Genomic DNA, 15185 nt, shown 5'->3' with positions numbered 1-15185 from the left:
CTTTATACATCGTATAACTCTGGTCCCAAGGGGGATTTTGTTTTTCTATGTTGTTGTTACTCGAAAAAATGCCATTTGTTATTTTCGCTATTCCCTGTAGCAAATATTTGACACAGGTTATTTTCAATTTTCTAAAAACGTCATTTTAAAACATTTCGTTTTTAAAATGGAATTTAAGGAACAATCTCGTGACAGCTTACACGACTGGTTTAACTCTTACGTTGTTAGCGCCTGTCACATTTTGACTAACACGTTGCGACATACACATGTACAAATGTCAATTTATATTTGTCTGTGTTTGTAGTTTCATTTCTTAAATTCTGTTGATTATTAACTATTTTATTTTCGATTTCAACAATCTTCAACGCAAGGTGAGTAAACTCCATAAACTTTTAGTAAAATTATTGTAAAGGCTGGTTGCGTTTTTGCATTCCGGAAATGCAATCCATTTCCTCCAAAAACGTGTTGTGCAAGATCCTATTTTGTTTACGCCTGTAAAGTTTATCTCTAGTTATGAACAGCGATGATGAATTTGATGCCGCAGCTTACAAAGCATTTGAAGATCAACTGTATGAAGAACAGTCTCTATCTGGGTTAGTGATGTTTTGGTTTTGCTACTGGGTTTAGAGGTTTTTTTTCCTGCTGGGTTTAGCCACTGGTTCTTGAATCATTTTGTCATTGGGCTCTTCCAAGTTGTTGTTGTTGTTGTTGTTGTTGTGTGAAAAAGTATTCCTTACACCTTGGTGCTGCGATTGAATGCCAAACCATCATCATCATCACCTTTATTTACACATGATAGGGTTTAAAGCACAATGCTTGTGGGGTCGTGTATTATACTTCAGTTAATATTACAAAATACTAATAAACTAATATATTTCTAAATTACTACTTAATACTTATATACTAAATTGGATGGTAACTACTATAAAAATAATTAATTACATAACAATCAGTAACATTTAAAGTCATTGTAATGCCTAGGGAGCGACTGAACCGACTGAGCATTGAAATTAAGCTCCTTAATATAATTGTCATTTTTCACTTTTCGATAGAAAACCGAAAATTGGGATCCTGTATTATACGACGAAACAGTATTCCATAGGATGGGCCCCCTATGTCCAATTGAATTTTTTACAAAGTATGAATTAAATCTAGGGACCACGATGTTATTGTTTCTTCTGAGGCTGTAAGAAATCCTGGCTTTATTCGCTAAGTGTGACAATGCAGCTGGTCCTTCACCGTTTACCACCCTGTAAAACAGTTTAATTATCTGGAGTTTGTATAAGTAGTTTAGTGTGCTCCATTTCGTATACTGGTAGACTTCAGCGGATGGCATATCGCGGGGCAAGTTGTAAATCACTCTGGCTGCCCTACACAATGGAGCACTTCCAAAGAATTTAGTTGCTCTGCATTGGCACAACCGCCCCAGATGACAAGACCATAAAGAACTGCCAGCAGGATGACCTTATAATACAAATCCAGAAGGGCCTCTCTCCTGAAGAACGAACTCCTTAAGAACTCCAAAGACAGGAATGTTTAAACTATTATGAACCACATTAAGTGCTGGCTGTATAAGCCACAGAGCTCGATCATGGATCTGTTTTAAATGTACGTCCTCTGAGATAACAAAAAATACAGGTGTTAAATAAGCACTCAGCAACTGAATACCACATTTATTACTTTCTACACCCATTGAACAGATACTTATAATATAGTGCATGCAAAAGGTAACATCTCTAGGAAATCCTCCACGTCCCCCAGGACTTTTTCATGCAAAAATTATTTAATAGGCATCTCTAGAAAATTACTTCAAGCTACATGTATAAATTAACTGTCAAATGTCTCTAAATATTTTATGACCAAAAGGTCAGGAAGATAACTATTATGTGGCTAGTTTTGTAGATAAAAACAGGATCATAATTCATTGTTTTACAAACTCATGTGATGATTCTTCAAGTTCACTGGATATATTATCTGAGAATTATCAGAAAGTGCATTTATTACTGTTTCAATGCTTCTTGTTTTTATTTCTCCTCTACAGCAGTGATGATGATTTGGATAGTGAAGTAGAAGAGGCTCTTTATAGCCAAGTACATTATGCTTCTTCTCTTGTTGTATCACAAAATTCCACTCCAGGTACATGAAGGTCTCTTGTTACAAAAAACTACGCGACTAAAATAATTTGTACATGTACATGTATACAATATACTGAGGAAATAAAAATGATTCACCTTATATGCCCATTTCTTTTGTAACTGACTTGTTAGTGATTTCCCACACTAATGGATTGCTTGTTTGACCTTGTTGTCAATTCTCTAAACTGGTCTCTATTCATTTCTGTCCTGGGAGACAGTAGCATTATTGTTGGCATGTTGGACTCCTGATTGAGTGATCTGAGTTCAATGCTGGCCAGGTTCATTGCATTATATTACTTTTGGCAAGATGCTTTACTCTAACAGTACCTTGCTCCACCCAGGTTGAGAAATGGGTGGTACTGGCCCCTTGGCAAATTTAATGCTGGGGAGGGGTAACCTGGCAGTGGACTAGCAACCCATCGAGGGGGAGTACAAATGCACAAGTACACAAGTAGAAATACATATTGATAAGAAACACGCATTTGAGAGAATGAGAAATGCTGTGGGAACGCAAGCTGTAGGCAAGTGTTTACAGGGTATGAGAAACACAGCTTTTAATGTCACTGCACTCTACCAGTCCTGGGGCACATGCTTTCAAGAGGCTATTTTTTTATTTTTTTAATTCTTGTTTAAATTTCTGAACTACTGAACCTGTTTTTCTTGTACTACTTTTAGGTGAGAGAACACCTAAAACAAGACACTTGGTGGATAATAGCTTAGATGCTCAAGGACAAAAGTGTGGTTTAGACAGTTCTGTTATTGAAATCTCTAGTGATGATGATAATGATGATGACAATAACATGGATGTTGACTGTGGTGATAACACTGACAATGATGGAAATGCTAAACTGAGATCATCCTTTAACTATCCAGGTATTAAAGTTTGTTAGTTTCTTGGGGGAGCAGGGATAGCGCAGTGGTGAGAGTGCTTGCTTCCCACCAATGTAGCTTGGGTTCGATTCCCAGACGCGGCGTCATATGTGGGTTGAGTTTATTGTTTTCCTCCCAGTTTTCCTCCCTCCACAAAAACCAACACTTCTAAATTCCAATTCAATCGGGAATCTGAGGGCCACAGGTTTGTCAGTCGAAAGACTGTTATGTGCAGACCTCGTAAAACAATGTTGATTTATTTATTTAATGAGTTAACAGTGAAATGTCTTTCCTAACTATGAAGTGTCTGTACAAGTATATGTTGTGGTTAAGATTCATTGCTTATTTCTATTTCAAGTACAATGTGTTCTGTTAGAATGTTAGTAAGTTAATCTGGAAACGTTGGATGGGGAGGGCTTATATGCGTAGGGAGGGGGTTGGGAGGTGGCAGGGGTTGGGAGGGGAAGGGGGGGGGGGGGCTTATAACTGGAAAATATTTTTGAAAGCATACAGGTGAAACCATCCAGGCTTGCAATATCAAAGTGTACTAGGGTGCTGACATGTATACATGTAACTGGCATTTTATGCTTGTCTCTTCTAAAGGAAGAGTCAAAACAGATAATGATACAGTGTACCTACAAAATTAATTTTAGATAGTCATTTTCATTGTAACTTTGATTCACTTATTTGGAGCATGTAATCCTTTAGATACAGTGTATAATGTACAGGTATCCTTTGTTTTTTCAGAAGTTGTCAAGATATTCTCTGATGAAGATATTTTAAGATCCATTGAGAAAACTAACAAGGTATTAAATAAATCTTTATTTATTGCACTATAAGAAAGAACCAATATTACCACTTGGTTTCATTGAATTACACATTATTTACATAGTCTACCCTGATTGTTTGGTAACTTTTTCCTCAGTGTGTCATGTGAACATCATCTTTCCACACAATGTATTTGATCTCATAAAAAATGTTGTGATTATTCATCGTGGTAGAGTACAATAATAAAGTATTATTTCGTTTGTCTCACGACGTAGTCACGTGTGATGGAGATCGCAACGTTTCGACTGCATACTGCTAGTCTTCATCAGGCGATAAGGTCGACTGGTTGTGTGTTAGCTTATAAAGCACACGGCTGCGCTGTGATTGGTTGGTTTTCAACAGCTCTGATTGGTGCATTTCGATCCTCAGTGTTCTGCATGCTGGTGTACTGTTGCTCCCTCAGCGGTCCGCAGTCGTAAAGTTCTCCTGTTGTTGTGTTTTTTGATCGTGGGCATCGATGCTTCAGGAATTTCAATTCCACTGTCCCTGTTGATATTATTAGGGTGAAGTCTTATGTGAATCGCCTCTTTGACCCGGCGTGTGTACCAGTGCGAGTCACGATCAATAAACTTTACCTCATTCCAAAGCGGGTAGTGTCCGGTGTTGTTGGTATGCTCTGCAACGGCGGAAGTCTGGGTGCGTGCGAGTCGGATGTCCCGGTCGTGTTCTTTGATCCTATCTTGCATAGGTCTTCCAGTCTCGCCGATGTAAACTTTGCCACATTCACAGGGAATCCTGTAAACAACAGCCGTGTGCTTTATAAGCTAACGCACAACCAGTCGACCTTATCGCCTGATGAAGACTAGCAGTATGCAGTCGAAACGTTGCGATCAATAAAATTTCACTTTGTACGCCATGCAGACCTATCTTTTACTTGTGTTGTAGGAGTCATCTCTTGCGCAGAGCAAAGTAGAACCAGGGGAGATAGCAGGTAGAAGCCTGTGTAATAATGTGACTTATGTTTGTAGAATCTGCTCTATTATACTGTATTCTTTTTGGGGGAAAGTGGGTTAACATGAGTGTAAATTAATTAATACATCTGTCCTGTGATAACAGAGCCTTTATTCCTTCTGACATGGTCAAATAAATTATCTTTGAAATAGTTAAGTCAAGTTAGGAATCAAATTCACTGCTGTATTTTTTTGTTCTTGCTACAGAAAACTGGGACTTAGATCAAAGAGACCTTGAGGTAAATGCAGCCTTTATGACTTAAATAATTATGTAAAAGCTATGTGATTGATAATTTTTACACAAACTCACTAAGAAAACTGTTTTATAGAAGTCAATATATGAAGAATTATTTATTTAAACTGCAGTTGAAAGATTTAATACATTAAAGACCATTACTGTTACATTTTAAGAAGACTGTGAAAAAAAAAAATTCAGGCTTGAATGGGATTCAGACCAGTGACCTCTGTTACCGGTATACCAGTACAGTGCTCTTACCAAATGAGCTATCAAGCCCGGGGGGGGGGGGGGGGGCTACTCAAAAAAGTTTTATACGGGGAGGCTCCGCCCCAAGTTCTAACCCCTTACCCTTTTATATACCATTTTTCACAGAAATTGTACCCCTTTTGTATACCTTTAACTGAAAAAAGGGACCCCTTTCATATACCTAAGAGACATGGCGTGGACTTAAAAAAGGACATTTTCTTCTCATTTTTATGTAGCGCTTAATAAATTAAAATAATACAACCATAAATTGCGTCTGTTCGAAATATTTTAATTAAAGGCCCTTTTAAATAGCCAAATGACAGATTTCCATACCCTTTCGTATACTTAACCTTGTGAAATTTCTACCCTTTTATATACCTGAAGCCTGGAAAAGGTACCCCTTTCACCCGGTGCCTCCCTGTATAGGCCATTATAGGGAGTACCCCCCTCCCCCCCGGGCTATCAAGTCAACTGGGAGCTGGTCACTTTGTGAGTTTGTTATATGCCCATAGAAGATGAAGGGTTTTAAATACTGACATGTGTTCTCTTCCAGGACTCCAAGGCGACCAAACAACGTCCACGATATTATACACCAGGAAAGGGACTTCCACATGTGAGGTGTTACAACTGTAACGAGAAAGGCCATCTATCACAAAACTGCCCAGAACCCAAGGTAAGCAGAATTTTTGATTTACTGGATTACAATTAAAATGTCACATAATTTTGTTTGACTTATAATTTATGGCAGCTTTCTTCAGAGGGGGAAATGAGCCCAACTTATAACTTTTTTGTAAAATGTTCAGAAACGTTTTATCTTTCTCTTATTACTGTTTGTTACAGCCTACAACCATCATATGCTGCAGAATGAATGACTGAGTGCTTGAGAAGACTGGGCACTAGTAGTTTCAATGGCATTTTTCTCACAATAAAATAGATTCTTCTAATCTAACTGAATAGAATAATAAAAAAGGAGACACATTCATAACCTCAAATTTTACTTTTTTAACAAATATTTTTTTTATGATTTTGTAGAAAATCACAGTGTGTTTCTTGTGTGGAGGTGTTGGTCATGTGAAAAGATATTGTCCAAATGAACTGTGCTTCAACTGCTATGAACCTGGTCATATGTCAAAGGTATAAGATAGATAGATAGTTTATTAATACAACTTTGCAACCTACAGCTCTAAAAGGTTGAATTATGTCATATTTACAAATTTATAAAGCGATAAAAACTAACGATAAAATGTAAAAATATTTGAAGAACTATACAAGAGTGATTAAAATCCAAACTTAAGTACATTAAAGACAATAAAACTATTTCTAAATCTATTAGTCTTAAAAACAGGGTTAAACTTGCGTGACTTTCTGAGGTTATAAGTACTAAGATTCCGTGGGGGCAGTAAACTCCTCAGCCTACTGTCATTGTTCTCTAAAATGTTGTTAAACAATTTTTCCGTCAGGGCTTGTTTGACCTGACAGAGTGACTAGACTTGCCTTGTCGAGCGCTTCTTCATACGTAAAAAACGGGAAAATGATGCGCATCGAGTGAGTGTGTGTTATCAAGTTCTGAGTGTTTCATAGCCCCCTACTTTTTGGTTGGAACCTGCTACTCAAAAACCCACTGACAACCCTGGTCAACTATCTCTAAAAGTAAAGGAAAATAATTGCCAAGTACATATAGTGTACAAATTATTTTTAAGTCAACCAGTGCAATCTTAACTGTGACTTCCAATAACATGCCATCTCTGAGCTTCAAAACCTACACTCTTTTTATTGTATAAGAATCTAGTTTATAAGAATATCGAGGCTGAAATTTGCGAATTTTTAAGAATATTTTAAGAATAAACCCTAGGCTGAGATTTTGAAACGAATATAGTTTTTAGTTGAAACAAAATCAGGTATTTTCATTTCCGTCACTTTATCTCTGTGAGGAATGCTTTGTTTAAAGACAAAACGGCCACACTGCAACGAAAAGCAATGGTACATGTGCACAATGTAACACGATACAGATCTGGACACCAAACACTTGTAATTGATTACCCAAATACTTGCTTAAACGGAAATGTCAAACGGTATTTTCTAAGAATGTTCATAAGAATATTTTCAGCCTAAAATCGGCAAAAAATAGAAATATTCAGCCTGGGTCAGAAAAACTTTATTCTAATAAAAAAAACGAGTGTAACTAACAAATTGCATTATATGTTGCATCAATCATAAATACTACGATAATCAATTACCCTCAGAAAAAAAGAAATGAGCAAAATGATCAAAATCTACCAATACATTGTATAGCCACTCACTTGTAAACAGAACATTGAAAAAATGTTTTTGTCAAGTAGACAGTCAGAAGGAATTCTTTTTTGAACTCGTTGTCATTAACACTGTTACAATTAATTTTTTTCAGCAATGCAGAAAGCCCAGAAGACGGCCATTTGATCGCTGCAATAGATGTCATGTCGTTGGACATCTGGCAAATGTGAGTTCAAACATGGTGGTAACAACACATGCATTTTACATGTACAGTTCTTTGAGTGGACTAACTGCTTATAATTCTTCAAATAAGGGTTTAGGTTGGTCATACAGGGAATTGCTTCCATGTTGACTATCAGTATAACCAAGCGAAAGTCGCACTCAGGACAATGGCATACACTTGTAGAGTGTTCTCCAGTTTATGAAGCACTGAGCGACTATGAGCATTGCTACTCCCCCCTCAATAAGATGCTTGACCATCGCATTTCAGCCCAGTACTTTGTCAGGTTTCCCTAAGGGTTTGTCAGTGCTCATTTATACTCCTGGATGGAGATAGGCAGTGTAAGAGTGTCTTGCCTAAACACCTTACAAAGTGGCCCCAGCCAGTGCTCAAAGCCATGTCCCTCCATCCGGAATGCAACATACTACACTTAGGCTATTGTCTCTCCCGCTATCAGTTCAGTACATCTTCCCAAACTCCACCAGAACTGGTGTCAGGTCTCTTGCTATTTGTGAAGAATGATGTTAATTTTATTCATGTTTTGCTGACGTTTGCAGGATTGTCCTGATCGCTGGAGGCAGTACCACCTTACAGTAAGTAAATCCTGAGATAATCCCCTTGCCCTTTCCATGTCTCCTTCTCCACCTTAACCACCCGGGGGGGGGGGGGGTACTCCCATATGTGGCCTATATAGGTATGTGCCGCCCGATAGGGTATGGTTTTTGAGGTTCTCGGTCCTTCAATAGGGTATCATTTTTGCTCCTTTTGGCAATGAGTTCCCGGTGTGATCCTTAGATAGGGTACCTAAATGCTATAAGCTAAAACTAGTGGTAACCACAGGTTAGAAAGTGCGGGCCTCGATGCAGTTAACTTCATGTTTGAACAACACATTTTTGGATCCTTTCGCATTGTAACCGTTCATGATGGAAGAAGAAATAACTTAAGTCAGCTCATTTCACGGCAATTTTTTCAACAGGTCACGAAATTTTTTCAGACAGTGTCGATAAATCACTGGACAAAAGAGTTTCCGAGTAAGGTCGAGTAACGCGTCACGCTTAAGTCACGAATGTTTTTTATCGTTTCCTATTGCCGCGAACCAATCAGAGTTGTTTTTTTGATTGACAGTTTTGCGAAGTGTAGTCCAGCGCTGCATGCAGCACGCGGTGTGAATTGAGATGTGATTTTCCTCCGTCGGCAAACCCGCTTTGTTGTCAGTGTTATAAGGAATTTCTCGAGAATAACCGTCGTTGGAATCATTCGCTTTGCCGTAGTTTATCTGTGATACAATCACAGCAGATCTTCTCAAAAGCAACATCTATAAAACAACGTCTGCAAATCAGACAGTGTCGATAAATCACTGGACAAAAGAGTTTCCGAGTAAGGTCGAGTAACGCGTCACGCTTAAGTCACGAATGTTTTTTTATCGTTTCCTATTGCCGCGAACCAATCAGAGTTGTTTTTTTGATTGACAGTTTTGCGAAGTGTAGTCCAGCGCTGCAGCACGCGGTGTGAATTGAGATGTGATTTTCCTCCGTCGGCAAACTCGCTTTGTTGTCAGTGTTATAAGGAATTTCTCGAGAATAACCGTTGTTGGAATCATTCGCTATGCCGTAGTTTATCTGTGATACAATCACAGCAGATCTTCTCAAAAGCAACACCTATAAAACAACGTCTACAAAACGTAATGTCTGCAAGACAGGAGCCTCGATCTAATGTGACAAACTGTTGATTTTTTTTCTCTTCCGGTGTTACGACAAACTGTCGTGATTGACACATTTTTTGCATTCCGATCGTTCTTAGTGGAAGAACAAAATTTTCAACTTCCGGTTTGCAGATAGCCTTTATAAACGTGGCGCGCACGCGTAATACGCAATCCGCTGGTCACTGTCAAGATTAGGGTTGCGGGCCTCTCTTGGGCCCGCAATAAACGCCCAGCTAAACCAAAAAAGGTATCTTAAAACTGAATTTTCTGTTCAGGTATTAGTAAAGCGATTTTATTGAGATTTGTGTCTTGCCGTGCGCGGTTAGCCGTTATTTGGGTCGTCATGGAACGCTTCTCCTCCCCTTGAATAGGGTGTCATTTTTCAGTTTTGGGCCTTAAAAGGTATCAATTTTCGCTTTCTTTATCCTTAAATAGGGTCAGGGTTTAAGAGCCTTGGCGGCACACCCCTATCCGAAATTTATGGGAGTACCCCCCCCCCCCCCCGCCCGGGCTTAACCACAAACAGTCATTCTAGATTGTAAGTGCGGTTTTCAATTAAGTGTCGTAAAACCAAAACTTATGTTATCACTCTAGCCAATCACAAAGGACACCGACAATCCAGTGATCCAATGAAAACTCGAAGCAAATACATGTAGCGGGCACAAAACACGTAGCTTGCAAAACAGTCGTATCTTTTGCGAACGCGCTCGTCCTTCGAACGAGAGTAAGGGGTCTGGAGCTAATGTAAAAAAAACTGTGAGTGAGACTGGGGAGAGACGCCGTGCGAGGCTCGCGAGACGCGCCTTTGATAAGCGCTTTTTCCAACGACTTTAGAGAAAAAAACGACTGTTTTGCAGTCTACAAAGCGTGTTACTTCTGATTGGTTGAGATAAGTGGCGCGAGCGCTTTAAGCCAATCACTAGTCATGGTAATACAAAACCAAGCAAACACCAGCTACACTTTCGACGCTCAAGTGAAAAGTGCCCTATGGAATTTCCAAAAATCAAAATTCATTTTTCTAGTTGTGTGTATCTTTATTACAGACTCAAGTTGGTCCAATTGTTCGCCCTGACAAACCTGTTTCACCTCCTCCATCTGTATATTGTTATAACTGCGGTGAAAAGGGTCATTATGGACATGTAAGTATAAATATGACTTTTTTGTAAAAAATATGACTTTTTTGTAAAGTAAAATTGCTACTTCTTGTAAGTGCGAAAGGGAAAACGTTCAAAATATCCGCTGCCATAAGTTAGAAATCACCGTAGCAGAACAGTTTCTTTAGAGAACACACCTTCATTTATTTGGTAGCTCGTACAGAACAGACAGAGGCTAGAAATCTGGTTAGATACATGTATCTTCTAAATCTTCTCACTCTCTACTCTAATGTAACCCTCGAAATAACCATACTAATTCGCGGTCCCGAGGGTACCTTTGTAGCCTGTTGTTATGGCAATACACTGTATTTCTCGCCGTTTAACATGAAGTTTCATTTCCTTTTTTTGTGAATCTTAAGGAATGTCGAGAGGAAAATGCTACAAGGAGAAGCGAACTGCCTTTGCCTTTTGTTGTCAACTATGACGGCTGCCAAATGTCTTCATCTCGCCAGAAAAAGAACTTCGACAAACGTACACAGGAACCACAAATGCCGAAACATAGATCAAAAAATGAAAGACGGAATCAACCTTTGTCACGAGGGTTCCATGATCAAGCCAGGCAGCAAGATTATGACACGGATTGGAGATCATTTCAGCCTCCACCGGAAAAAATACGAAAAACAAATTATGATGTTCGGAGGGGTAGGTGTTACTTAGACTGTCCACAGCCCTCTATTTTTTCGTGTTTTTTCGATTGATGAGCGCGCGCTGAGAACGGCGAGAGAACTGGACGCCAGCGCAAAACGGAAGAAGCATGGGAATTTTCTCGGTGTATATATTAAGTTATTTTTTTTCCTTTTCCCCAGGTGGGGGATAGGGCCAGGCATATATGTACCGTAAAATGCCGGTTATAATAATTATCTAAAATACAGTTTATATGATAACCATACAGTAATTTTATCTTTCCAAAGTACTAGCATGTATGTCCTGACTAAAATTTGTTTTCTGTGTTTTCATCTGTGCCTTCATTTTGGTAAAATAAGAACCTATTGAAAATTTCGGGCTAAATAGGTCCTTATGATTTTAGCCTAACAGGTTCTTAAATTTAAGGTTCTTATGCACGGGTTTTTACTGTATTTGCGTCCTTTTGTCTGTCTCGCAAACTCGCGTTGAAACATATCGTTAATAAGGCGTTTACTTTTTTCTTTCTGTAGTATCATTTCACGATGACAGCTACTATACCAGCGAATTTAACACGCCGTATACAGATCCTACGTCCAAGAGGAAAAAGAAAAAGAAGAAAAAGAGAGAGGAAACAGTGACAGGAAACGAGGTATTAATAATACTTTCGTACTGGCGGTAACCTTTCGATGGACTAGCATCCCATCCGGGGGGGGGGGGGGAGTAGACACGCCTAGTCGCTTCATGCTACTGAAACCGGGATGGCCACTAGGCTAGAACGCAGATTTTACCTTTTAGTAGACCTTAGTAATGTAAAAGGGATCTTGAGTTAAGTGGCCAAAGTAGAATTTTCCTTTGAAAAGATAACCATTTGGGGCAGCAGACATAATTGTTTCTGTTGTTATACTGTAAGTACTGTAAGTGGAAGAATTTGGAATAACACTGACTGCTGAAAAAAAAATAAGGTGGGAGATACTCACTGTAGTAGGCTGTACGGAGAGGCTCTGCCCGAAAGGGTACCTTTTCTTCTGGCATGTAAAAAGGTGGGAATGTTACCAGTTAAAATGTAGAAATGGCTATTTATTTAAAAGATACTTTTATGAAGTTCTTTCCAAGAATCTAAAAAGGGGAATGTGGAGTAAGCCTTTCACATACCGTCCACAGAAAATGGTACCTTTTTTCTGTCAAACATGGTATGTGAATAGGTAAAACTTTTGACCTCGGGCAAAGTCTCCCCTTAAAAAAAATTGTTGAATATCCCTCCCCCGTGGGGGCACGTTTTTGGGCTTCACTATGTCTACTTTTTGTTAGACGTAACTCCCGGATGTCTTATTTCTTCAGCGTATCGTCGAGATCTTAGACCCCAGTCCCTCCGATGAAGGCTTGATTGAGGAACCATATCAACATAGGAAAAAGAAAGGCAAAAAGGTGAGGAGTTCATATGAAAACTTTCTGTTACCTTAACAACAAAGTGGCAATTGTAAGACCTTAAAGGAACATGGAAGGTTAAGATGGGCGAAAATCACGAACGATTACGATCGACGAACTTCTAAGTTTCCGAGATGTGGCACGCATTCTGTTCGAATTCTGTGATGTGATGTAGCTATTCGTTTGAAAGAAGTGAATTAAATTACTTCTCTTTTAATATGAAGACTTTCTGAAAAAAAGTTGTCAGTTTTAAAGCAGCGAGAAAGCGGTATATGAAAATCAGAAAGTGTCCATGCGGTGTTTCGCTTTAATTCTCACATACCGGTATAGTATTTAGTAATTATTCAGTTTGATGTAAAGGTTCATCATTTCGCGCTCAGAAATCAGTCGGGACATTTTTGGCCAATCAGGTGCATTCGTGCACGTTTCGCGCGCTTTTCGAAACTTTGACTAATAGTAAATCACTTGTGTTTTTCCAACTGTTGATTGGCTGATTGTTTTTTGACAGCTGCTTTCATTAGAATTTGCTATCTTTTATAACATGACTGCTTAAACAGTAAGAACCCGCAAGTAAGAAACTATTTTTTCCAGGTTAGCCTAAACAGGTTCTTACATAAATGGTAGTTAACACAAATTTAGGCTTTTTAGGTTTTTAATTGGTTCTTATTTCCTGAAGAAAACTTTACATTGTTGCTAAAAGAACTTTTAAAACATTGAACCTATTCCTTGTATTCCACTGAACCTATTACCAAATTTTAGGCTAAATAGGTTCTTATAAAAACGGTATCTAATTTGCAAACTTTAACCTAACAGGTTCTTACAGCAAGGCGCCCAAAAGTGTGACCACTTTTAATTTATTCACATTCTTTCGTTCAGATTTAATCCAATCAGAAGTCAACTGCAAGCTATCCACGGCTTTTGATTGGATTAAATCTGTACGAAAGAATGTGAATAAATTAAAAGTGGTCACACTTTTGGGCGCCTTGCTGTAAATGTAAGTTTCTTACTCGCGGGTTTTTATCTGTCTTGTGGGTTTTTACCACAAGACAGATATTTCCGTGATTTTTATACCTATTAAGTTTTTTTTCTTTTTTTGCAGCGTGGAAACCAACCTTGGCAGGAAGACACTTTCGACGATCACTTCGACAGCATCAACTTTAATGCGCGAAATAATTCTATGCACCGAAACGACAGGAGATTCTCAAATCCACATCGCGACCAAGACTACAGATCATTTGAAGAAAGGCCGTTTGACTCAAGAACTTCATCTTACCACAGGAAGGGGAACAAGGATTTTGTCTCGAACAGAGGATTTCGATTTAATAAAGAACCACGTAGAAAAAAGTCGAACCCACAATACCTGAAGCGGTATACATTTTAAATTCTGATAGCTGTAGGTATTTTTTTAAAATTACACTGGTTCACAATCCATAACTTTACTTTAGCTCTTCCTTTTTCAAGTGTGAAGTCTGGACTTTTCTTACTTAAGAGTGTCGTTTTCATTCACTGCATAAGCACAAGCTCTAAGGCTGGGGTAAACGTGAATTGAAGTGAATTTTAAGAGGTTTTAAGTAGGGATAAAAATGTTTGGAACATTACAGACAGTTGACCCTCACACAAGAGGGGAACTGTCTGGTGTCCGTCTACTAATTTTTAACTTTAAATCGGAGGATAAACGGCCTTCAGATATATCTCTGCCTTAGTCATAAGACGCATAGATAGGAAAAACGAATTTACTCATTATTCCTACGCTGTGTTTACCTGTAATCACCGCGATCTAGACATTGACCTTCAGATTGGACTACGAGTACGAGATTGAGTACGAGTACGAGTTTTCAAACCAAATTTGTGTCTCCTATAATCACTTATCACACCAATCTTACCCCTAACGTTTATTTATGTGTTAGTCAGCAACAGGGAAGAGTTATAGTTCGGGGGATACAATTGTGTCGAAATTCCAAAGTCGTACTCGATCTCGTACTCGTAGTCAAATCTGAAGGGCGCTATTTGTTTAATGGACGCTCGCCATCTTTCTTACGTACGGTGGATTCAGTCTAACTTTTTAGCAACAACTGAACGTCTAAGAACATGAACAGGCACTCTTAATAGGGTTTTTAACAGAATTTTTTATTCATTAAAGAATAACAAAAAAGTCTGTTAGTCTTCAATAAGTCTCCATCCCCACGTACATGCATACTAGCCTGCATGTTAGCTTTTGGTGTTTTGGCCGATAGGTTTTAAAGAAACGGAAACAGAAAAGCAAGAATTCTTTTACAGTACAAACGGTCGATTGTTTTTGTAGATTTTTATTTGCATTTTTGGTATATTTTTTAACAACCTGTTGACGATGAAAATCTGCTCAAACAATGATAAAAAGCGTTGATTCCAGTCCACTGCACTTAATTGTTATTTTTATCTTTACATTTACTGCATTTACCGATTAGTTGGCCTGAATTAAAGGGACTATGCCACAGATTTTTGAACAGCCAAAATTTATATTTGTGTCGTAGGAAACATAAAAACAATGGTCCATTTTCATTAAC

At 38.5% G+C, this 15185-nt stretch overlaps 1 protein-coding gene across 3 annotated transcripts; it reads left to right on the top strand.

The window, feature by feature from the left end:
• Positions 1–49: 49 nt before the first annotated feature.
• On the top strand, positions 50–15005 carry LOC144652552 (zinc finger CCHC domain-containing protein 7-like). Of its 3 annotated transcripts, none has more exons than XM_078512600.1 (16): positions 50–371; positions 512–593; positions 2042–2136; positions 2811–3008; positions 3753–3811; positions 4719–4764; positions 4991–5022; positions 5821–5940; positions 6300–6401; positions 7672–7743; positions 8295–8330; positions 10483–10578; positions 10953–11241; positions 11748–11866; positions 12556–12642; positions 13742–15005. In XM_078512600.1, the coding sequence occupies exons 2-16, from the start codon at positions 514–516 to the stop codon at positions 14021–14023; spliced, it is 1713 nt and encodes a 570-aa protein (XP_078368726.1). In that variant the 5' UTR covers positions 50–371; positions 512–513; the 3' UTR covers positions 14024–15005. The 3 variants fall into 3 exon arrangements, with proteins under 3 accessions (XP_078368726.1, XP_078368725.1, XP_078368727.1); XM_078512599.1 differs by having other exon boundaries at positions 501–593; XM_078512601.1 differs by having other exon boundaries at positions 52–371; positions 501–593; positions 10953–11235; positions 13742–15003.
• Positions 15006–15185: the final 180 nt, after the last annotated feature.

The sequence above is a fragment of the Oculina patagonica genome, chromosome 4, assembly GCF_052425735.1.
Source record: "Oculina patagonica isolate OP01 chromosome 4, crgOcupat, whole genome shotgun sequence".
NCBI lineage: Eukaryota > Metazoa > Cnidaria > Anthozoa > Scleractinia > Oculinidae > Oculina > Oculina patagonica.
Note: the sequence above shows the minus strand (reverse complement) of the source record. Positions and strands in the feature narration are given on the sequence as shown.